At 38.9% G+C, this 23,914-nt stretch overlaps 1 protein-coding gene across 3 annotated transcripts in view; it reads left to right on the plus strand.

The window, feature by feature from the left end:
• Nucleotides 1–9,071, plus strand: part of cacng5a (calcium channel, voltage-dependent, gamma subunit 5a) — a 45,639-nt gene extending 36,568 nt beyond the window's left edge. For all 3 annotated transcript variants that reach the window (XM_017692893.2, XM_017692895.2, XM_037536353.1), the window contains 3 exons: nucleotides 2,517–2,657; nucleotides 3,354–3,499; nucleotides 4,949–9,071. In XM_017692893.2, the coding sequence (XP_017548382.2) occupies nucleotides 2,517–2,657; nucleotides 3,354–3,499; nucleotides 4,949–5,206 (545 nt within the window). In that variant the 3' untranslated portion in view covers nucleotides 5,207–9,071. The remainder of the gene's footprint in view (nucleotides 1–2,516; nucleotides 2,658–3,353; nucleotides 3,500–4,948) is intronic.
• Nucleotides 9,072–23,914: the final 14,843 nt, after the last annotated feature.

The following is a 23,914-nucleotide window of genomic DNA, read 5'->3' on the forward strand; positions in this document are numbered from 1 at the left end:
TTTCAAGTCATTTTTGGCCCTTTTTAATGATCTATTCATCACAAATATGGCATGATCATGAAGTCACGAGGTTTGGACATAACAGTGATGTTATTAAAGTAGGATAGCATCTCTGTGCGCAGCTAGCTCAGCTCTAACAGTGTCCTGATTATGCCTTTATGAGGAGCGTGGAGTTATTCACAGAAGGCTGAGTGCTGAGCTGTAGGTGTTTGTGGTGTATGTGCTGTGTACGTGCTGTACGTGCATGTAGATGTGTTAAACTGGGCTGGGCTGGGCTGGGAGATGCTGACAGGGAAATGCTGTAGCACTGATTGATGTAGCTTTAAAAATGCACATTCTGAAGCAGTGAGCCTGTATATAACTCAACCCATAACCCTTGAAGAGAACATGAAAGGTTCGTAGTGAAAAATAAATACCAGTACAGGGGATTTTCCAAAATTTCCACACTATTTATTTACTAAGCTGTAACAAAGTAATTGAGAGTGGTTTGGTGTAAAAAGGCTCATTGAAGAGAAACTTACAGACTCTATGAAATTCCCCTTTAAGTGCTTTGATAACAAATAGCTCATTTTTAAGCTCGGCAGTTTTGACAAAGTCTTGTTTTACATGTTGCATGCAATTACACATTTCTATCAGAAAAGTTTCCAAATTCCCAAATATTGCATAGTGTAGCTTTTTGAGAAGAAATATCAGTGCAAGATTTCAGTATTGGTATAGATATTGTAAAGGAAAAGTGGTAACATTTCATCTCTAAATAGGTTTTAAAAGGTTAAAGCTGTGCTTGATCTTAGGGTCTATGGAGAGCAAATGTCCCTAAAAATAACCTTTGCGTTTACCGGATATATATTTAATTGTGCATAGAGTGAATCCTGTTGAATTTTACAGAATTACGGGCTCTTTCTTTTCAGTTAACAATGAATGAAGATAAAATGCAAGCCAATTCACATGAGACCTTTCTTAGCACAGCATGACCTCAGAGGTCAAAAGATTTCCAATAAACTCTGATCCACGAGGGCATTGATATCCAGTGAGCTTGAGGACTCGTACCCTTCATATGCTTGCTTAGACACACAAGCACATGGTCAGGGAAACTTACCAGGCTTTCAGTGCAGGATGTGTACACTTCTATTGTTATTCTATATACCATCCTGTTCATATATTCAGATAAAGAAGATTTTTTTTGAGACGACCACAAAATGTCATATCAGAAAACTAATGCTGTATCCCAGTTAGTATAGTAAAGTTAACCCAAGATCAAAATGAACTATTTTACAATTTTCAAGTCTCTGGCCATATTATGCATTAAAATAATTTAAAAATAAAAAAGGAAACTACTGGGCTAAACCAGAAACATTATAAAGGAGGAGACTGGTCACTGGTTGAAATATCAATAGAAAAGCTTATAAAGTTAAGCTCATCTTTTTATGGGGAAAGTGTCATCCTTCAATAAAAAGAGCCAACCAGCTTGCTGGAAAATAATGGTCTGTATGACTGGAAATAACGGCCCAGTGGTGTTGCCAAGATGGCTGTGGAGTAAACAGATAAGGTCCTATTGGGACTTTGGCTGTAATAACTCTGCTGATGTAGATCTCTTTAATTTAAGTATATAACATATATAGTGGGCTCAGTGTGGCACAAGGATTGGTTGGTCGCTGGGTCTGGAGGAGCTACTCACGACTAGAAAACATTGAAAAAACAGCGAATGCTGAGCACTTGTATGACAGGTCCAAAAATAAACAAATAAGCCCTTTTCAAACCATTTTTTCTGGGCATATTCAATAGTTTCAAACTATCCTATTCGGTCACAGCTTCATACAATGTACATTAGCATAGCAACATCATTTCATCACTTCCTGTTAGTCCAAGTTTACAGCAAGTTTATATTTTGGTACTGCACTGCAAAAAAATTATATCTTAGTCAATATATTTGATATTTCTCATTATAAGACTGTTGCTGGAATACTGGAAGATTATTTACCTTATTTCTAGACATATTTTACATGTTTTTAAGTAGATTTCCTTTATTAAAGTGTCTTATCCCATTGGCAAATCATGTTCCTTGTTTTAAGCATGAATTCTTGCAATAAGCAAAATTATCTTCATTATTTCTCAAAATAAGTAAACTAGTCTGTCAACGGAATAAGACACTTTTACTAGATACTAGTCAAAATCTTGTTTTAATCACTTGAATCTCTTGTATTTAGTATAATATTGAGACACAGATTAAAAGTGTAATTGTATCTAACGGTTGAAGTTTGGAATCATTCTACACAATCTACATAATCTGTTAACTTGCAGACATTTAATCATCGCTGCACTGAAGTGAGAAAATGAATACTAATGGGGTTAAATTATTCATTAAACTGCCTCTAATTATTTTCCTCTTCAGTGATAATCTCATAAAGCCTGAATCATTGCCCTGCATAAGCAGGTGGCCTGAGGGAAACCCAGAGCCATCGATGCATTTGATCAGGTATGGATCAGTTCTTGTCTGCTTTGTGTTTGCGTATGTGCAGAGATGATTCGCTCAGCCACTCCATTCCCACTGGTCAGCCTCTTCTTCATGTTCATTGGCTTCGTCCTAAACAACATCGGACACGTCCGCCCCCACCGCACCATCCTGGCCTTCGTCTCTGGAATCTTCTTCATCCTCTCAGGTACTAAACGACTGACCAAAGGCTTTTAATAAGATGAAGAAATAGATGAAGAGTGGTCACAAAGTCTGACATCTGACATTTAGTCCTGGAAAGATTTTGGTGAAGATGAAATAAATAGCTGAGCCACTTTAAATGCACAGAGAACTTCTGATAGCATGGAATATGTTATGTAACATTGTGCAGTGCTGCATTGCTTCCCTCAGCCTCATGGTTGTGGCAGAATTCACAACTTGGTCTCCTTTTTGTGTGATTTTAAATCAATATTCTCTCATTACAATGCTTAGCACGTATAATGCAAATACATCATACAACCATTGGGAATCCCCCCCGAGCCATGATGACCCCATAAATAAGTCGCTTTTATGATACATGCAGTTCTTTGATGTTCTAGAAGTACTGACTGTAACCATGGTATACTCCATAAAGCATATTGTGTAATTTACAACGTTAATGATAACATATTGTCACTGTTTTCTTAGTAAGGAGTTTTGTGAGTAACTCTAAATTAAGTGTAATATAATATAAAGCATGATATCCAAAAGTCAAGTCTACATTTGTAAATTATTTTATATTAAAAAATCTGAGGAATAGTAAGGAAGTGTTATACAATGCTGTAATTCCATCTGTTTGTCTCTCTCTCTCCCTCTCTCTCTCTTTCTCTCTCTCTCTCTCTCTCTCACTCTCACTCTAATGCAGGTCTTTCTCTGGTAGTTGGTCTGGTGTTATATATCTCCAGCATCAATGATGAGATGTTGAACAGAACAAAGACGAATGAAGCCTATTTCAGTTATAAATACGGCTGGTCCTTCGCCTTCGCAGCCATCTCCTTCCTGCTCACTGAGGTAGCGTAGCCCCTGCTGTTACTCAACACATCATTTGTTTCATTTGCAACACATCATTTCTTTTGCCTCAGTTACAGGCCTACACAGTGCTGTATAAATTAATTTCCGTTTTTAACATTTTGGAAAGAAATAAACAATATAAAATGTGCCATAACCTTTATATGGATACATGTTAATATACAGTATGTGTTAACTTGCTTTCACTTTCACTAGAATAGAAAAGACAATAGAATAGAAGAGAGCAGAGTGGAATATAATAGAATGCTTAAGCAATAGAACACAAGAGGGAGTGTGTTCTGTCCTGCCTTCAGCTCGTGCCTGCGACCAAATCACAAGCTTGATGTTATAGCGATAACACATGACCTCGAGTGTTCTATCGTTTTTATACAACTGTAAAATAAATAAAGCAAGAAATGAATAAATCAGGCCGTGAATGTGCCGTTTAATATGTTTTAATGTTCGCAGTTCATTCCTCCAAATTATAGATCCTTAACAAGCAGCCTGTGGCTTCATCGGAGTAACGAACTCCTCCCTCGCTGCACAGCTGGTAGTTTGTCCTCCAGCTCCTCACACAGACCAACTGAGAGTTTGGGAATTTGGTGTAGTCTCATCTTCATCATCATCATCATCATTAACCACTTAGTCCAGATAGGGTCGTGGTAGCAGTTGGGAGAGCAGAGAATCCCAGATGACCCTGTCCCCCACAACTTCCTCCAGCTCATTCCTGGGGACCCCAAGTCGCTTCCAGGCCAACTTGGAAATATAATCCCTCTAGCAGGTCCTAGGATGACCCCGGGGTCTTGTCCATCTCTAGTTTCATCTTCACAGTCTGACTAAATTGGCTGTGTGTCAAATATGATCTTAAAAGTATACATTTTCTGTTTCTTCTATGCAAAGTAAGAAGTAAAAACGTTCAAATGCCTTGAGCATCTCCTACAGTAGCGACTGTTTTTAGTGCAACTAAATTTTGTAAAAGGATAGTTTGAAACTAACTAGTGTAACTAAGGACTTAGTAAAGACTTTGCACAAAAACTTACGTATAAACCTACACAAAACCATTGCAACCCAGTCCAGCTGACTTGTCTTTGCATTTTTCATAGCAACTGTTGCTAGGTTGAACAAGCTTTACAGAATGTTCTCTATTGTACTTGCCATGTATGTTGACATTACAACAAAAAACAGAAAGCATGATAATGTCATTCACTGAATCACATCAGTAAACCCAAGCTAGCCAGCGAGAATGAGAGAAAGTAAAAACACTAGATATTTAGAGAAAGAGCTTTTCAACACAGCTTCTCATTAGCTTGGAAAGGATTGTTGCCAGTTTTCTTTAAGGCTTGTCCAACGTAGCAACAGTCACTAAGACAGAACGCATTTGTGGAGCATGCATAGGTCAACTGTGGAAGAGAATATGTGAGGTATTTTTCTGTCATAATCTCTGTCTTGCAGGCAGCAGGTGTGATGTCAGTCTATCTGTTCATGAAGCGCTACACGGCAGAGGAGATGTACCGGCCGCACCCGGGTTTCTACCGGCCACGTCTCAGCAACTGCAGCGACTACTCGGGTCAATTCCTGCACCCGGACGCCTGGGCCCGCGGCCGCAGCCCCTCGGACATCTCCAGTGAAGCCTCGCTGCAGATGAGCTCCAACTACCCCGCCCTGCTCAAGTGCCCCGACTATGACCAGATGTCATCCTCCCCCTGCTGAAATCACACACACATACATTGCTGTGCAAAAGTCTTAGACCAGCAAAGGAAATTATTTATCTGGGCAGTTAGGTTTGTTTTTGCCAGTAAAAACATCATATAATGTTAGAAAATTGATAGGAATTAGTTCTTTCTAATACAGCCAAATACCCCAGTCTCAAGAGTAAATGTTAGAATGTTACCCACTACACTATCTAATTGCTTTGAACCAGTGAAATATTAGCTTTACCTAAGAGCTCCACAGAGCCTTACATATGTCACTTTTTTTACAATACTAAAAACAAGGTTTAGCAAATTATTAGCGCACTTTACTGCCAATATGTGTTTGGTTGCTGTCCACAATGTGCAATGTAATGATTTCTCAAATGGATTAGTGATGCTTTTTTGGAGGGAGTGTCTGCATTATGGTGATGTGTGCATGTGTCAGGTGGTGGTTCTGCAACAAAGGGGTTGCTCAAGAGAGATATAAGCTAAGGTGACCCTCTAGATCTAAGCTTTGCTTAAATGTGTGCTTAGGAAACAATAATTATGGGAAAAAACTCCAGTCCTTTTAAAGGTTTGCTTAATGAAGAATTGATTAGCTCAAACAAATCTTAGATTGTAACTGTAAGTACAGGGCTGCCTCAAGCAGAGGTTTGAAAGCGGTTTAGTTAAAACAGTTACTGACAAAATCGGATTTTCTGCAGTTATTGGATTAATGGAATGTCAACACACTCATTGTCACGTTACCATTTACTGTTTGCTGTCATGACAGATGCCATTATATTTGATGTTATGATGGCTAACTAGAGCACACAGCATATGACTTAAGCTGTCATTGCACCCGTCATGACAGTAATTAGCAAAGATAACATGACCCTGTTATATTACTGAGCCAAATCTGCCATGACAACTTCAGACAGTATATGACATCAAACATTAATATTTGTATTGATGTCTGTATTAATTGTAATGTTTTTGGAAGAAATACATGCTGCCCAGATAAATACCTTTCTCAGAAGTCGTAAGACCTGCGCAGAACTGTAAACATGTACACATGCACATAAACAAAATCCGAAGAAGTGTTGGACTCGACGTGGCTTCACTTGTGCGTCTTGAATGAAAACTGAAGATTTTAGCATTTGGAGAGAAAGGATATCACTCGTTTAAATGTGTGCGAGTGCCTCTTGTTGGAATTCCTCTGGTAGTGCAGTTTTTCTGAGTTTGGCTCATCAGGAGATGGTGACTCGATCCTTGTGCTGCATTCCTGTGTACAGTAGCTGCTAGTCCACCATGCTAGTGTGTAGCAAACATTAGCTAACAAAAACCTCTGCCTTTTTCTAGAACCTTTTGCTTTTCTTGTTCGATTTTTCTATCAGAACTCCATTATCTTTGTTATTTTTTTATGTAAACGTTTTTAAAGTAGGGTAGCCGGTGTGTATTTTATCCAAAATTAGCATCATCCCAAAGCGGAGAATCTATCCATAAGCTATTTTACAGATGTTATTACAGTATCCCTCAACATTAAAAGGAGAAAAGCTTGTGTTATGCTGCCTGGCCTTGACTCTATTACCTATATATACATGTATATATATCTTATTATGACCTTTTTGGAAGACGTCAACATTAGACAAACTGAAATGTTTATTAGAGTAATGTTAATTTAGGTCTGAATCTTTCCTTTCTGCACTTTAACATAGATAGACAGTTCTATCTGATAACATTTAGCAGTGTAGGTTTGCACAGCTGAGATACAGTTGGGATTAATGGCAGGGGTACGTTTGCAGATGTTAGCTATGAATGTGCAGATTATTGCAGTTGATGAAGATTTACCGTCTTTTTTTTTCAGTGCAATACATTCTACTCACTCTTGAAAACCTATATAAGAATATTTACTCACCAGCACTTTACTGATACAGCTATATTTTTGTTTATTTTCTAAAAAGTAATAGCTTGACCAAATCTGCTGTCATTTTTTCTGCTTGTTTATGATCAAATATATTTTTTTTAATTTGCCCAAACAAAATGAATTTATTTTGCATAAATTCATCAAAAAATTACTAACCCATGGTATAGAATGCTTTGTGTTTGCGAGTATAATGGTTTCTTTTCCATTCATGAGCTGGTCATGTTTATAGGTTTATGTATTTAATTAAACAAAGTTAAGCATATATGTCATGAAACTTCATGAAACTTGTGGGCCTTCTAATCAGAGTGTAAATACCTTCTGCTCATTTTTAGTTCCAGGCCTGTTCATTTTTAACCAACCAAGAAACAGCTGGACTTGCCACGTATACAGACAATTAATCTTCATAGCTTGCTGTTGAAAATACAAGGTCATTTTTGGCAAATTTTTTTAATAGGAAAACATGACCAGCCAATTTACAATTTTGTAAATGACTTTTATGTTTGCAGTTTATTTGAAGTGAAAAATTGAATAATCATAAAGTAGCAGTTACTTAACTCTTTCAGCTGAAAGTCGAAGAAACATGCCAGATGCTCATTACCAGCTTCATAAATTTTTCTGATTTTACTACTCTGCATGCGGACCACGGTTCTAAGTTGACTTTCAACATTCTGACCTATTTCCTTATGTATTCAGGATACAAAATAAAAACCACTATAGTTCTGAACAAATAACTAAAGGCAATAATCAGATTTGTAAAAATGACTAAACATGTGATTTTCTTTCCTGTGGTCATCTCCACAACCTAATCCTTCACTTTGTAAGTGGCCTTTGTTCATCCTATTATCACCATTAACCTCTTAAAATCCCAGGATTATTACATACTGAGGCTTATTACTCATTAACTACAGTAACTTCAATGCAAACTGGCTGGTCTTTTTTTAGGTTATAAAAGTGTGGCCATTAAAGTGGTTAATATAATGCATCTATGGGGTTTGCAATTTGTCGTAAGCTGATGGTCGTAAACATTAACACACAGCTTTTACTACCACATTTGGCATAAATGCATTTAAGGCTTGTAGGAGTTTTATGTACTGCATTGTTCACTTTCTATCTTGCAGCTTCATAGTGAATCCTTTAGGAAATGTTCAAATTTAAAGCTGACATTTATTGAAGAAGCCAGTTTCCCCAGGTTTCAGTGATGCACACAAAACCTACTTAAATGCTTATGGAGCTTTTATGGAGAACTGCAACTCTCCTAACCCTGATTATACCTTCCAGGGATAATTTTGCAGTTCTTCTCTTATTCTTTCTGAAACGTAAACAAACAGACCCAGTGCATTAAAAAGAATGATTACAGAGAATAAAACAGGCTACAGTGATGTATATGTCCATTACTGGCATGTCATGACCCCTATGCTGAAAGAGTGCTCTGTGAGTGGACAGACGGTACATTTGTGAAAAAAATTATAGACATTTTCTCTCTGTTTTAATAAAGCATAAAAAAACAACAGAAATGCACAACATGGCAAACATTTTTGTTCCTTTTTTTCCAAAACTACACTCATCTTTTATAGACATATTGTATTAGATTATTTGTTATATTATTTTTTCCTGTTCTATTACTTTTGTAAATATTCACAATATGTAAATAAGATGAAAAGACTTTTATATAGATTAAACTTGTTTATAGATGTTCTTCTAATCTGTAGCCAATGAGCCAATCATGTAGCAAAAGCAGATAGCCTGCTTAGCTTGACTATGATACTCTACACGATAGCTGCATTGCCTTGTGCCACGATGCTTATACTGTACAGAATGTGAGCTTTACATATGTTACCGTACAATACTGTAGCCAAACAGTTCAGTCAGTGAACATGTAAATGCAGTGTGTTTTTACAGTTGTTTTCATGCTTTATGCGCATTGTACAATAGAGCTGAAATAAAGCTGTGACTGTGTTTTGTTGAAGTAAACAATCAATGGCCTCCTGTGCTCAGTTTTTTGTTTGTTTGTTTTTTTCTTTCTAAATCCTTAGACATTATTGTGGAGTTGGTGTCCCTTTGCAGCCATAACATCTTCCACTCTTCTGGGAAAGTTTCTACAAGATCTTGAAGTGTGTCTGTGGGAATGTTTTGCCCATTCATCCAGAAGAGCATTTGTAAGGTCAGACTGATGTTGGACGAGAGGGCCTGGTTCACAGTCTCTGTTCTAGTTCGTCCCAAAGGTGTTGGATGGGGTTGAGGTCAGGGCTCTGTGTAGTCAAGCTCTTCCACACCAAACTCACCCATCCACGACTTTATGGGCCTTGCTTTATGCACTGGGGCTCAGTCACGCTGGAACAGACAAGGGCCTAACCCAAACTGTTTAAATACAATGGTCCAAAACATCTTGGTATGCTGAAGCATTAAAATGTCCCTTCACTGGAACTAAGGGATCTAGGCCAACCCCTGAAATAACTTAGCATTATCCCTCCGCCACCAAACTTTACAGTTGGCACAATGCAGCCAGGCAGTTATCCTGGCAAACCCAGACTCGCCATCTGACTACCAGATAGCGAAGCATGATTCATCACTCCACTCAATGTTTTCAGTGATGGTGTGCTTTACACCAGTCCATTAGATGCTTGTTGTGCATTTTGATCTCAGGCTTGTGTGTAGATGATCGGCCATGGAAACCCATTTCGTAAAGCTTCTATCATGCAATTATTTTACTGATGTTGCTTCTTGAAAAAAATTAGAACTTGTTAGTGAGTGACTCAACAGAGGATAAGCACTGTGTACTTCAGCGCTCGGTGGCACCATTCTGTGAGCTTGCATGGCCTACCGTTTTGTGGCTAAGCTATTATTGCTCCTAGATGCTTCCATTTCACAGTAATGGCACTTATAATTGACCGGGACAAATCTAGCAGGATAGGAATTTCACAAACTAACTTGTGGCAGATTGCCATGTTTAAAGTCACTGAGATCATCAGTGCAACAGATTCTACAGCCAGTAATGTTCTGTTAAGAAGGCAAGGCTGTGTGGTTGACTGAGGAGTGTTCCAATGCATTTGTCCTTATAGAGGCCTATTTTCTGTTGATAAGCAATTTTTGTTGCATGTAATAGGATAATGGACTCTTCTTTCATTTAAATTGTAATTCAATAATAAAATTATCTATCTATCTATCTATCTATCTATCTATCTATCTATCTATCTATCTATCTATCTATCTATCTATCTATCTATCTATCTATCTATCTATCTATCTATCATGTTGATCCAGGTTTTTGCTATGTAAGACATTTACACAGTGTAGATGGGGTGTATCCAGGGGTGGGAGTCTGAGGGGGCGACCAAGTAATCATCTAATTCAACTTGAAGAGTGTAAAGAATTCTGTGTTCAGAGCTCGGTGCAATGAAATGACCAGGGAGAGAGAGAGCGAAAGAGTCTCTGTGACTGTGGACATTAATAAGGTTGCTTATTAAATATGCTGAAGATGGATAGGTTACTTATATATGATTACTTATGTATTGTTTTATGCATTTATATATTTATGCATAGCTTTGAACAAGCTCACATTCCAATATAGTCTGAACACCTTCAGAAGGGATTATCAAAATCCGACCATATGCTATTACCAGTTTAGTTTATGTGTTTTTTTTTAATCCAATCACTCTATAGACATGTCTGTATGTAGCTTTACTTGTAAGCATAATTGCTATTCTGCATCATCTGTTCTCTTTGAATATTCAGTTTTGTCCAACACTGTCTGTTAGTAACTTGACAGTGACAGTTCTTGTTGTTCTGGCTCTGGATTCTCACTCTTTTGATGTAACAATGACTATAAAGTTAAAGTGCCAAATGTCGGTTTTAATAAGAGAGTATTTACATCTACACTGTCTAAATGTGGGAGGGAGCTGCTGTTAAATGGTATTTTGGGTCCCTCTAGTGGTGTGATACATTAAACGTTTCAGGTTGATGCATTTCTTCATTCATACCACCTCATTCATGCTCAAAGGCTTTACAAGTAGACATAAATTAACTTTAACCTTATGGAATTACTGTAAAATCAAAACATTATTGTGGAATTAATTAAATGTTCTTAGTCTTCCCACCACTTTCTAGATTACATTTTCCCCCGTAAAATAGTTCTAATGCCTCATTTTTTGTTTCGAGCTTGGACATAGCTGATTTCCTTGAAAGTGGCTTTTAAACTAAGAGGTCCAGGAGGTGAACTCCACCTCACTCGTTATAATGGTGCATTAGATGGCAGAGCTAGACAAGACAATGACCAAAAGCACTGTTTTAACTATAACCTCATAAGTAAAAGGGAAAAAGACCAAAGCAACCATGAAACCTAAACTACTAAACCTTATGCATAATTTTAAGGTTCCAAAGATTAATCTTTTCTTTGAAGAATATCTGTGAGGTTTTGTATCATAATTCATTTGTATGGACTATACTTCATGTACTACACCATAACCCTACTATACTTTATATACTAGCCAATAAACTTTTTTTTCATTCATGGACTAGCCCATAACCTTTCGACTATTCATAAGTTATCCTGTTATACTTCATGTACTATACCATAAACAAACTATAGTTCATGTATTAGCTGATAAGCTTACTATAATTCATGGACTACCCAATAACCTTACTATACGTATCAGCCCAATAACTTACTACCCCAAAATCCTACTATACTTTATGAACTAGCCCATAACCCTATATACTTCATACACTAGCCAATAACCCTTGTATACTTCATATAGTAATCCATAGCCCTACTATACTTCATGAACTAGCCCATAATCCTACTACACTTTATGTACTAGCCAATAACCCTTGTATACTTCATGTAGTAGTCCGTAGCTCTACTATACTTCATGTACCAGTCTAGAACCCTACTATACATCATGTAGTAGTCCATAGCCCTACTACACTGCATGTATTTTCCATAGCCCTACTAGATGTGTTGTACTAGCCAATTACCCTACTATACGTTATATGCTAAGCCATTACACCACTATACTTTATGTACTACCCCTTAGTTGTACTATACGTTATGTACTAGCCCATTACCCTACTATACTTCATATACTAGCCCATTACCCTGCTATACTTCATGTACTAGTCCTTTGTCCTACTATACATTATGTACTAGCCCATTACCCTACTACACTTCATATACTAGCCCATTAGCCTACTACACTTCATGTATTAGCCCATTAGCCTACTACACTTCATGTACTAGCCCAAACCCTCCCATACTTCATGTACAAGCCTATAACCCTACTATACTTCATGTACTAGCCCTTAGTCCTACTATATGTTATGTACTAGCCCATTACCCTAGTACACTTCAGATACTAGCCCATTAGCCTACTACACTTCATGTACTAGCCCAAACCCTCCCATACTTCATGTACAAGCCTATAACCCTACTATACTTCATGTACTAGCCCTTAGTCCTACTATATGTTATGTACTAGCCCATTACCCTACTATACTTCACATACTACACCATAACCCTACTACATTTCAAGTACTACCCCATAACCCTGCTATATGTCATGTACTACCTCGTAGCCCAGCTATACTTCATGTATTAGTCAATAATCCTATTTTGTGGGGTACATAGCCATAATATACTTCATGCAGTAGTCCAAAACCTGTTGATATATCCTGTACTAGCCCATAACCCTACTATACTTCATGTACTAGCCCTTAGCCCTACTATACATTATGTACTAGCCCATAACCCTACTATACTTCATGTACTAGCCCTTAGCCCTACTATACATTATGTACTGGCCATTTACCCTACTATACTTTATGTACTACCCCATAGCCCAACCACACTTTATGTACTAGCCCACAACCCTACTATACTTCATGTGCTAGCCCATAACCCTATTATATTATTAAATCAAGTCACTTTTATCTATACAGCACATTTAAGACAACAGGAGTTGACCCAAAATGCTTTCTAGTCAAGGCAAATGGATAAACAAAACAAGTATACATTAATAAAAAAGTAAAGAGCAAAGTGAGAACAGATTTGAAAGAAAAGCACAGCAGATACTAGACCATAACTGCTCTAAGCTTTATATACTAGCCCATAACCCTAACATACTTTATGTACTAGTCTATATCTCTAAAATGCTACATATTCTAGCCTATAACTCTACTTTACTTCATGTACTAGCTTATAAGCTTTATATGCTTCACATACTTGCCCATAACCGTTCGATAAGACATGTACTAGGGCATAACCCAATTAAGCTCTCACTCCTAGCCTTTCTGTTCTCTATTCTATATAAAGGATAGCCTTTATCCCATTACTCTACTATACTTCATGCTTTATCCCATAACCCTACCATACTTCATGTTTTATTGCAAACCCTCCCATACTTCATGTGCTATCCTATAACCCTACTATACTTCATGCTTTATCCTATAACGCTACTGTACTTATTGTTTTATCCCATAACCCCTAACTTCATGCTTTATCCCATAATCCTACTATACATCATGTAGTAATTCATGTGATGTATAGAGTGAAGAATAAGGATGTGTTTTGAGCTTTGCATTACAAGACGATGTTTGAAACATTACAAAAAGAAGGAGCAAAACTTTGAAACATATGAAACTCATGGTTATGTCTTGTCTGCTCTGTCATGATTTGCATTCTTAAATTCAGTAAAAGCCAAAAGCATCTGGATCTGATCCTGCCTTTACATAACAGTCTCACACTCAAATAACACCAGCATGTCTGCCTGTGAGTTTTTGGCTTCCTGAAAAGTTCGAGCCTCCAATCTCCTGTGATTACACACCTGTCTGTGTTAGCCAGATTCCCTGGAGGAGTGACAGATCGACAGAGAGAAAGAAAGAAAGAAAGAAAGAAAGAAAGAAAGAAAGAAAGAAAGAAAGAAAGAAAGAAAGAAAGAGTAACAAGGAGCTAAGAGACAAACAGTGGGGGGGGGCAGAAAGAATGTACTGTATATGTGTGTGTAAAGAAGAGAAAAAACTGTTGTTTATTTATTAATCATCAGCAGACGGCTCAGCTCAGTATTTGAACGTCTCCTGACAGAGCAAGCGTTGACGATGAGGAGGAGACAGAATGAGAGACTGTGTGTGTGTGTGTGTGTGTGTGTGTGTGTGTGTGTGTGTGTGTGTGTGTGTGTGTGTGTGTGTGTGTGTGTTCATGCTGTATTATTCACTGCTCCAGGCTGTGTTTGGAGCAGCGAGTTCCTATGAGCAGAGCTTTCAGTTTCATTAGAAGCTGAACGGTGTAGGAACAGACTGAGTGTGATTGTTTTTTAATGATGATGTACTAAAACAGAACAGCACACAGTGTCCGTGCAAGTTCTAAGCTCTAGGCTTATGGTAATCCAAAACTGTAGACCAAATCATTATTGAGTTCTTACTTTCTATCTCCAATGAGGCCAATCTCAACAAAACTCTCCACACACTCTCCATTCATGTGCAACATCACCCTCTGCTGGAGTCCAGACTTCCGTCATATCACTGTAGCCCACAAGTTCAAGAACTTCAGTCCATAACAATTCCCCAGAGTACAAAGACTCCACTGGTTTACTCAACAGTTCAGCCCCTTTTACATTTCTGGGTTGCCACGTCAATCGATTGCAGGTAGCTTCAGTCTGAAGGTCACAGTCTCCTAAACAAATAGCACAGCCAAAATTATACCCTTGTGAATAGATACACTGTACCTGTGTCTTACTGACCTACGCCATTTGTTTTACCAGGACAATTATACGTTTTATTATATTTTCTCTTTATCTCAATTAACTAAAAACCAACCATAAGTAACAACAGTGTTTCAAAGTGTCCTTTATTTCACTAAGGTACCTCAACCCCCTTTCCTGCTCAACAACCTGGAATGATACAGCAAAACATTGCACCTCAGCCTGATAGACATGGCCAGCCTCAGTACTGTTGGAGAAGAAATACACTCCACATTGCTTTATTGAATGTGTTTGTTCTGAGTATCTCAGTCTGCACGTATGGAGCTCTGGCTGGAGGCTGCAGTTAGACACACATACGCTCCTCCATGCTCTGAGCTCGGATCTGCAGCATAATGGCAGAGAAAGGCTGTTTTTGCACAGTGAAATGAAACTTACCCCATCCTGGCACAAAGGTTTATTATGTCTGTATGTTTATTATATAAGGGGACAGCAGTGAAGTTATTATTGTTTTTGAGTTTTGTCAGACAGACCAATGTCTTTTGTCAGAGCATATGGTTGGTTTCATAGCTCAACCTATTAAAGAACTGCCTAATCTGACAGCAAAGTGTCATTTGTGTGTCATAAGACATAATACCACGAACTTGGTTTCAGAGTCATCCAACGATCCTTGGCAATGCCGTGGTTATCCATGGCCAGGAGTCTATAGGAGCATAATTATCTTCACTTTCTCTGGGTGGGTAGGATGGTCTTGGTCATATCCACCAGACTTTCCAACAATGGCCCTTCCTTTCCTCCTTTTCTCCATGTGCATCTGTTCAAAAAAATGCATTGGGATGCATAGGTTCATATGTCTCTGAGAAGCCTGTGCCCACCTTAACCCTCTAAGTTTTGTAGCATTAGCGTAGGGGTTGGCAATTTTAGAAAGAGCCATTTTGTCATTTCACTAACATTTTACGTCCATTTTATTGAGTAAGATTTCACCATTCTGTGGTAAAAATGTCTCAGTATGTGCTAGAACAGGCTAAATACAATAAAAATGAAAATCCAAACTTACGTTACTCTACTTTAAGCATTAGTGTAGCTAAAGCTGCTTTTTTTTGCATCTCTGGCAGGAAACCTTTCTGCAAAACTACAGTAGTTTTTTGTAAAATATCTCTCAACATTTGACTTTTTATGAGGCTGAAACGAGCTTCTCATTTGCCACCTTCTTGGTCGAATTTTACTGTTCCACCTTAAATGGTACCTGAGGTGCCAAAAAGTAAGTACTGCACCATTTAAGGTGAAATGGGACAATTCCAACAAAAAGTTGGTGAATGATAAGATGACTAATTTCATGACTTTTTAGTGTTTGACAGTTTCTCATTGTAATCAGGCCTTGAGGAGGGACAAGGCACAGGTGACCCCTGTGTCCATCAGTGGGGTCAGTGTGGACACTGTGGAGGATTACAAATATCTGGGTGTGTATATAGACAATAAACTGGACTGGGTTAAGAACACTAACGCCCTCTACAGGAAGGGCCAAAGTCATCTCTATTCTCTGAGGCGCATGATGTCCTTCAACATCTGCCCGACTATGCTCAGGATCTTCTATGAGTCTGTGGTGGCCAGTGCTATCCTCTATGCTGTTGCACGCTGGGGAAGCAGGCTGAGGGTGGCAGACACCAACAAACTAATCCTTAAGGCCGGTGATGTTGTGGGTGTGGAGCTGGACTCACTGACGGCCGTGTTGGAGAGAAGGATGCTGTTTAAGCTGCAGGCCAGTATGGACAATGGCTCCCACCCACTCTATGACACGGTGATGAGACACAGGAGTGCACCACAGGGCGCCACAGGAAGTCATTCTTACCTGTGGCCATCAAACTCTATAAATCCTCCCTCAATGTATGATTTATGTGTGGTTCATCTGTGCAAAACTCAATACCAAACTGTTCATATGTGTAATAATAATAATTATGTGTGCAATAACTCAGAGGTGCAATAATTTAAAACAATAAAATAATTGCAATTTCCCTCTGGGATCAATAAAGTATTCTGATTCTGATTCAGTCTGAAACCAGCTGGAATGATTATAAATGCAAATAAGTTCATTCATATCTAAGTTGTGTTCATCTTAAATCTTTCTTCTTATCTTTTCGTTAGCTACTAGCTACGTGAGATTGTTGTCCTCGTTGCTTTGGTGACCAGCTATCTGTGCCGGCTTTCAGGGTAAATTTTGGAGCTCTGCATTAACTCCAGTGTTTAAGACCATTTATTGCTAAAGCTGTGCTTGAATGATCAGCAGAGCTTTATTTCACCGCAAAGGAGGATTATTTCATTTTTAGTTAAAAATGTAATTCTGCTTTGGAGCCACAACAGGGCAGCAAATGAGCTGCATGTGGCTCAAATAACTTTTAACTATTAATGCAGCACTACGAAAGATGTTTTGTTAAGACTGGAAGAAGTAACATTTTGGAGAAAGACTCTCTAAAATATGCTGCGAGCAGACTGAAATAAGATTTTGAAAGACAGAGACATCGCTTAAGAGTTTTCCAGACCACATCATATGTATTTACGCATGAAACATTTGATTTTTAGATCTCAAATGCAAAATGGAGTTATAGTATAAATGAAATTTGGGGCAAGGAACCTGCCTGAAACCTCTCCTCCTTCCAGTCTAATTTCCCATCTCTAATTTCTGCTTGCTATGACAAAAGTTTCACAATCCTCACCACACCGTCTCCATTCTGTTAATCAGTTCTGTGTCAGCCATCCATCCATCCATCCATTTTCTAAGCCGCTTCTCCGTCAGGGTCGCGGGGGGATGCTGGAGCCTATCCCAGCAGTCTTCGGGCGGAAGGCAGGATACACCCTGGACAGGTCGCCAGTCCATCGCAGGGCAGTTCTGTGTCAGCCATACCATATTTTAAGTGGAGAGTTAAGCCTTCTAGCTCCAAGTAGAACTCCCTATCACCCAGAACACCAGCCTATGTTCCCTTCCTTAATCAGCCTCCCCTCATTCTACCACTGTATATTGAAGGCACAGTCCAAAGTAACAAAATCAACTTGAAAGGGGTTGGAAGTACAACCAACATTGTACCCACAAAATGTTCTTCTGCACATTGTGTGCAATTACACATTTCCACCAGAGAGGTCTCCAAATGTATGTAGTGCAGCTTTATGCTAAAATGTAAATTTGTGAGACCATGCCTTCAACATGGTAGTATGAGGGAAGACTAATTGAGGGCTGGATTTCTGGGCAGCTTCTGTCTGTAACTAAAAGGCCAGACCCAACCCTTATAGCTGAAGTCAAACAGATGTAGGACTGAGGAACAGGGAGGAGATGGGGTGGCAGTGGGGATTGTCACAGAATGGAGGGTGAGGATTTGAATTTATAGGGCTTTAGATTGGAAGAAAGAGGGATTTCAGGCATGTTCCTCAAATGTCAGTTCTAGCATAACATTTTGTCACCAGCAGTAAGCAGTTGCCTGCTCTGCACACTGTGACACCAATCAGTCTTTCCGAGCATGATATTGTTGTTGGACAGAAAAAGGTTTGTGAAAGACAGGTCCTTTGTTTCATTTTGAGGTCCTTTGTTTCATTTTTCTTGTTTGTGAGAACAGCTACCACTTAAACCTGTTCATGGCTGTAGGCTATTAAAAGTATAGGCCTCATTAGTGAGGCTTGATCTATTAATACTGTGGAGAACATTCTCAGCTTGACAAGTGCTGCCCTTTCAACCCCTTAAGCTATTGCTTGGTTTGGTCAGCCACTTTGTGTCATCTGTATCTAAATGAGTGTGGAACAGCTTGGCTGGGGTGTTCAGAGGTATGCAGGTCTTTAATCACAGGCTGGAGCAATACTGTACTGAATCCCTGATTAAACACTGGGGAATAGCACTAGGGACTTTGATTCCTTCCCACAGCTTCTGCTCCTACTACAACCACCACGGGGCAGGGACACCACATGAAACATACTCAGTGGGATCTAATGCCAAAGTGAAGGTCTCTCCAAGTAGTGAGCACTTCTAGAAGGTAAACCCAAGGTAACCTTGCATTCCTGGGGGCTTAAAAGACTGTATTCAATTATTATTCAAATTCAAAATTATTTAATTAAATGATTTCAGTACAAGGAGCTATATTTACCATTATGGAATACATTATGTAACATTTGCAAATAGCCCATGAACTTTATTTTGCCCAAAAATTACTGTTCAATTTAATATTACTGTGTTTGATTTTCACATTCCAAAATGGATACAGTTGAGCACATTCAGACTGATACATCAGCATCCATCAATGCATTTTTACACCCCTACTCATTACCGTTGTGGTTACTTAAACAGCTTTGATGTGGCTTGAAACTATACAACTCTACTCACTTTTGGTACCAGCTACTTAATTTTCCACTGCAGATAGCATACCCCTCAATGTAGCTAGTTGTCATAGCTATAACCTCATTCCCAAAAAGTTGGGATGCTGTGCAAAATGTAAATAAAAACAAAATGCTATGATGTGCTGATCATTTAAACCCTATATTTCATTCACCGTAATATGAATAAAATGTTGAAACGGACAAATTTAAATGTTTTTTTGAAAAATATATTTTGAATTTGATGCCAACAGCACATTCCGAAAAAAGTTGGGACCAGGGCAAAAAAGTTGTGGAATGCTAAAAAAACACCTGGTGGTTAATTGGCAACAGGTCAGTAACATGATTGGGTATAAAAATGCATCCCAGAGAGTCTTTCAGAAGTAAAGATGAGGATGGGTTCATCACTCTGTGAAATAATGCAAATGTAACAGTGTGCAACAGTTCAAGAATAAGGTTTCTCAATGTAAAATGACAAAGAACATTTGCTTTTCATCATCTACAGTACACAATGTCATTAAAAGATTAATTAGTGCACATGGAATGGGTGACATGCACATCTGTGAAGACACCATTAATGCTGAATGATATATATATATATATATATATATATATATATATATATATATTATTATATTCCAGCAAGACAGTGCATTGCTCTGCAGTACCAGAGTCCAGATGCTAAACTGACCTGCCTGCAGTCCAGATCTGTCACCCACTGAAAAACTGGCACATTATGAAAGGAACAATATGACAAAGGAGACCCTGAACTGATGAGCAGCTAAAATCCTGTATTTAACAAGAATGAGAAAACATTTCACTTTTAAAACTACAGCAGGCCCTCCTCAGTTCCCAAACACAGGTGATGAAACACAGTGGTAAACATGCCTCTGTCCCAACTTTTTGGAACACATTGTTGGTATCAAATTCAAAACAGTTATGTTTATCTAAAAACAATATTTTTTTCAGTTTCAACATATGATGGGTTGTATTTGTAGTATTTCTCTTTAAAAAATGTTTATATGATTTGCTCATCATTGCATTCTATTTTTTTAACCTTCTGTACAGCATCCCAGCATCTACTTTTTTGAAAATGGGGTTGTATGTAGTACTGGGTCTTTGACTTGTAACCAAGACCGTTTAATTAATCGTGAAGACCTAAAATGTAACTGAGTAAAAAGTAGATTCCTTTACTGTTTAGCAGAGGTAAACATATCACGATTACAAAATACTCAGGAAAATACAAATAATTCAATATTTTACTTAAGTACCTGTAATTGAGTAAATGTAACTGGTTACTACCCACATCCAAGTCTAATACTGAAGGTGACAAAATGCTAATTTAGTAACTGCTTTGATGAAAGTTGTCTGCTAGTTATTTAGACTTTAGGGCTCTCAAATCCAGATAAGCAGCTAGTTTGTGCCTCTCATTGCTATTCCTGTTTTATCTTTTTTCTACTGCAGAAAGTTTTGTCCCATACACTTAGTGATGTGCTCAAGGCACTTATGGAGAGAGTTAAGGGGACCATAGCTGTTTGTGGAGTGGGTGGAAGTAGATCTGATTATCATCTGCATAGCTATGGTAAGATATCCCATAATTGTTAGGGACTGTGCCCATAGGAAGCATATATAAGTTAAATAAGAGTAGCCCAATAACTAAACCCTGGGGTACACCACGGCATGGCATGCTCTCAGACACACTATTTTCTAGTGGTTCCTTCCCTGCAAATATGACCCAGCATGCACTTTTGAAGAGGTGGCTGGGGTGGCCAGTTCCCCAAAATTTCTGCCATGCCACTGGCTTTTACCTCGCTGTGGGGCAGGTGTTTGGACCTTTAAGAGGAGAGTTGATTTTATATGGGTGATCTACAACCAGATACTTAAGTGAGCTGTTTACCATCTGAACTATGTCTGATCCTATGTCAGATGATATGGAAAGAATGAACTAATGTGTGGGTGCTTGCTTCCATGCAACTCTAGACAATGTATCACATGCAAATAAATCTCCACTTGTTTTGATGTCACGCAACACGCCCATTAATCTAATGCAGATTAGTTTCTGTGTCATTCTGGGAGTTCCAATATGCATTGATTCCTATACAACTTTGTTGAACAAAGGCCAGGGTTGGTGGAAAGATCTATTATTGAACTGATTCAGCACACGATGATAAACTGGTGTGAGGGGTCAGACGGGTTTACAAGAGAAAAGATTGCAGTGAAGTGTGGGTTGGAATGGAGCAAAGAAATTTCCATATTTCTTCCTCTGAAACAGTCTCTATTAGTCTCTCTCCTTATGTGACACCCCCCTCCCCCTGTGCCTGTGTCTCTCGTTCTTTCTCGCTTTCTCTCTCTCACAGACTCCTCAGAGCTTCGTCTAGACACTGCTATCTTTGCAGGATCAAAGAACACTATAGAGCATTTTTCACTGGTTGCCTCTTTCCACTGTTAAACCCAATTTTTTGCATGATCACACCAGAGATTCTGCCTCATTAAGTCATGATATTCGATAACACTTCATATTCTGGTGATCTTTTATCTCAAATAATGTGATATTTAAAATATATAGATACTGAGATACAAGAAGATGAGCAAGCATGGTGCTGTCAGTGCTCCACTGGTGCATTAATTTGATATGAAGAAAAATGTTTGTATAATTTTTAGACATAAAGTTCTTACCGTCTTTAAAGCACTAGCACTGCAGATGTCCTCCAGCACTTTTGTCAAGTAAAAGACTCAGTAACGGTTTGTTGATTTCACACAATTTTCCCCTGAATTTTTTTTGGCTCAAAAATAGTCAAGCTGCCAACATATGAAAAACAGAATTTCTCTTTTGTTATGGTATGTAAACATTAAAGTTTAGAGATATACCATTTACTCCCTGATCCATGGAGTCCATATATGAAAACTAATCTGCAAAATCAGCCTGTTTTGAATTCATTGTTTTTTGTGACGTTGCAACACATTTATACATGTCCATATATCCAGTTTAGCCCCGCTCATTCAAGCTGAAGTTATAAGGAGTGTTTCTGCCTGGACAACTTTTTGAATAAGGCACAATGTAGGGTAGCCAATCAGAACAGATCTCATTTACACTCACCAGCCTTAAAGGCACTGTAATGAAAACAGCATGTATAATTGTAAGGGATAAAGATTGAAAATGATCATGAAAAAAATTTAAATGCGATTATTTTTGGTATATAAAACTACACAAATATAGCTGTATGCAAATGTTACGTTTTTTCAGATGTACCACTATTTTATCATTATTAACATAATACACAAAACAGGTATAGGTTCACTAAACCAGCCATTAGGGGTGTACTTTGTGTACTTCTGGTGCCAGTCTCGAGCCCGGATAAATGATGAGGGTTGCGTCAGGAAGGGCATCCGGCGTAAAACTTGTGCCAAAACTATCATGCGGATCACGAATATGATTGCCATACCGGATCGGTCGAGGCCCGGGTTAACAACGACCGCCTCCGGTGCTGTTGACCAGCAGGGTGCCGGTGGAAATTGGACTACTGTTGGTCGAAGACCATCAAAGAGGAGAGGAAGAAGGCGGGTTAGAAGGCAGCGAGAGAGAAGGAAAGGCAGGAGTGTGGAGGTTAGAGTAGGGACTCTGAACATAGGGACAATGACTGATAAAGGCAGAGAGCTTGCAGACATGATGGAGAGAAGGAAGGTAGATATTCTGTGTGTCCAGGAGACCAGATGGAAAGGAAGCAAGGCCAGGAACATTGGAGCTGGATTCAAACTGTTCTATCATGGTGTAGAGAGGAAGAGAAATGGAGTAGGAATAATCCTAAAAGAAACAGCTTGTAAAAAGTGTTCTGGATGTAAAGAGAGTGTTGGACGGGATCATGAGCCTGAAGTTGGAGGTTGATGGTGTGATTTTGAATGTGGTCAGTTCATATGCACCACAGGTTGGTTGTCAGTTAGAGGAGAAAGAGGAATTCTGGAGTAAGATGGATGAAGTGGTAGATGGTGTCCCTAGAGAGGAGAGATTAGTGATTGGTGCAGACTTCAATGGACATGTTGGTGAAGGAAACAGAGGGGATGAAGAGGTGCTGGGTGTGTATGGTGTGAAAGACAGAAATGTGGAAGGTCAGATGGTTGTAGATTATGCAAAGAGAATGGAAATGGCTGTGGTGAACACGTATTTTCAGAAGAGGGAAGAACACAGGGTGACATACAAGAGTGGAGGGAGGTGCACACAGGTGGATTATATCCTTAGCAGGAGATGCCACCTAAAGGAGATTGGAGATTGTAAAGTGGTACCAGAGGAAAGTGTAGCAAGGCAGCATAGGGTGGTTGTCTGTAGAATGAGATTAGAAACAAAGAAGAGGAAGAGAGTGAAGACAGAGCCAAATATTAGCTGGTGGAAGCTGAAGGAGAAGGATGGTTGCAGGCAGTTCAGAGAAAAATTGCAACAGGCCCTTGGGGGCAGTGAGGAGCTGCCTGAGGACTGGGAAACTACAGCTAAGGTGGTGAGAGAAACTGGCAAAAATGTGTTGGGTGTTTCTTCTGGTCAGAGGAAAGAAGACAAGGAAAGTTGGTGGTGGAATGAGGAAGTCCAGGAGAGTATTCAGAAGAAGAAGGCAGCTAAGAAAAAGTGGGATAACCAGAGAGATGAAGGAAGTAGGCAGGAGTACTGTGAGGCTAGCTGCATAGCAAAAAGAATGGTGGCAAAGGCAAAGGCTCAGGCCTATGATGAGCTGTATGAGAGGCTGGACAGTAATGAAGGAGTAAAGGACTTGTATCGTATGGAGATGTTTAGGAGAGA

Source organism: Pygocentrus nattereri, chromosome 30, assembly GCF_015220715.1.
Source record: "Pygocentrus nattereri isolate fPygNat1 chromosome 30, fPygNat1.pri, whole genome shotgun sequence".
NCBI lineage: Eukaryota > Metazoa > Chordata > Actinopteri > Characiformes > Serrasalmidae > Pygocentrus > Pygocentrus nattereri.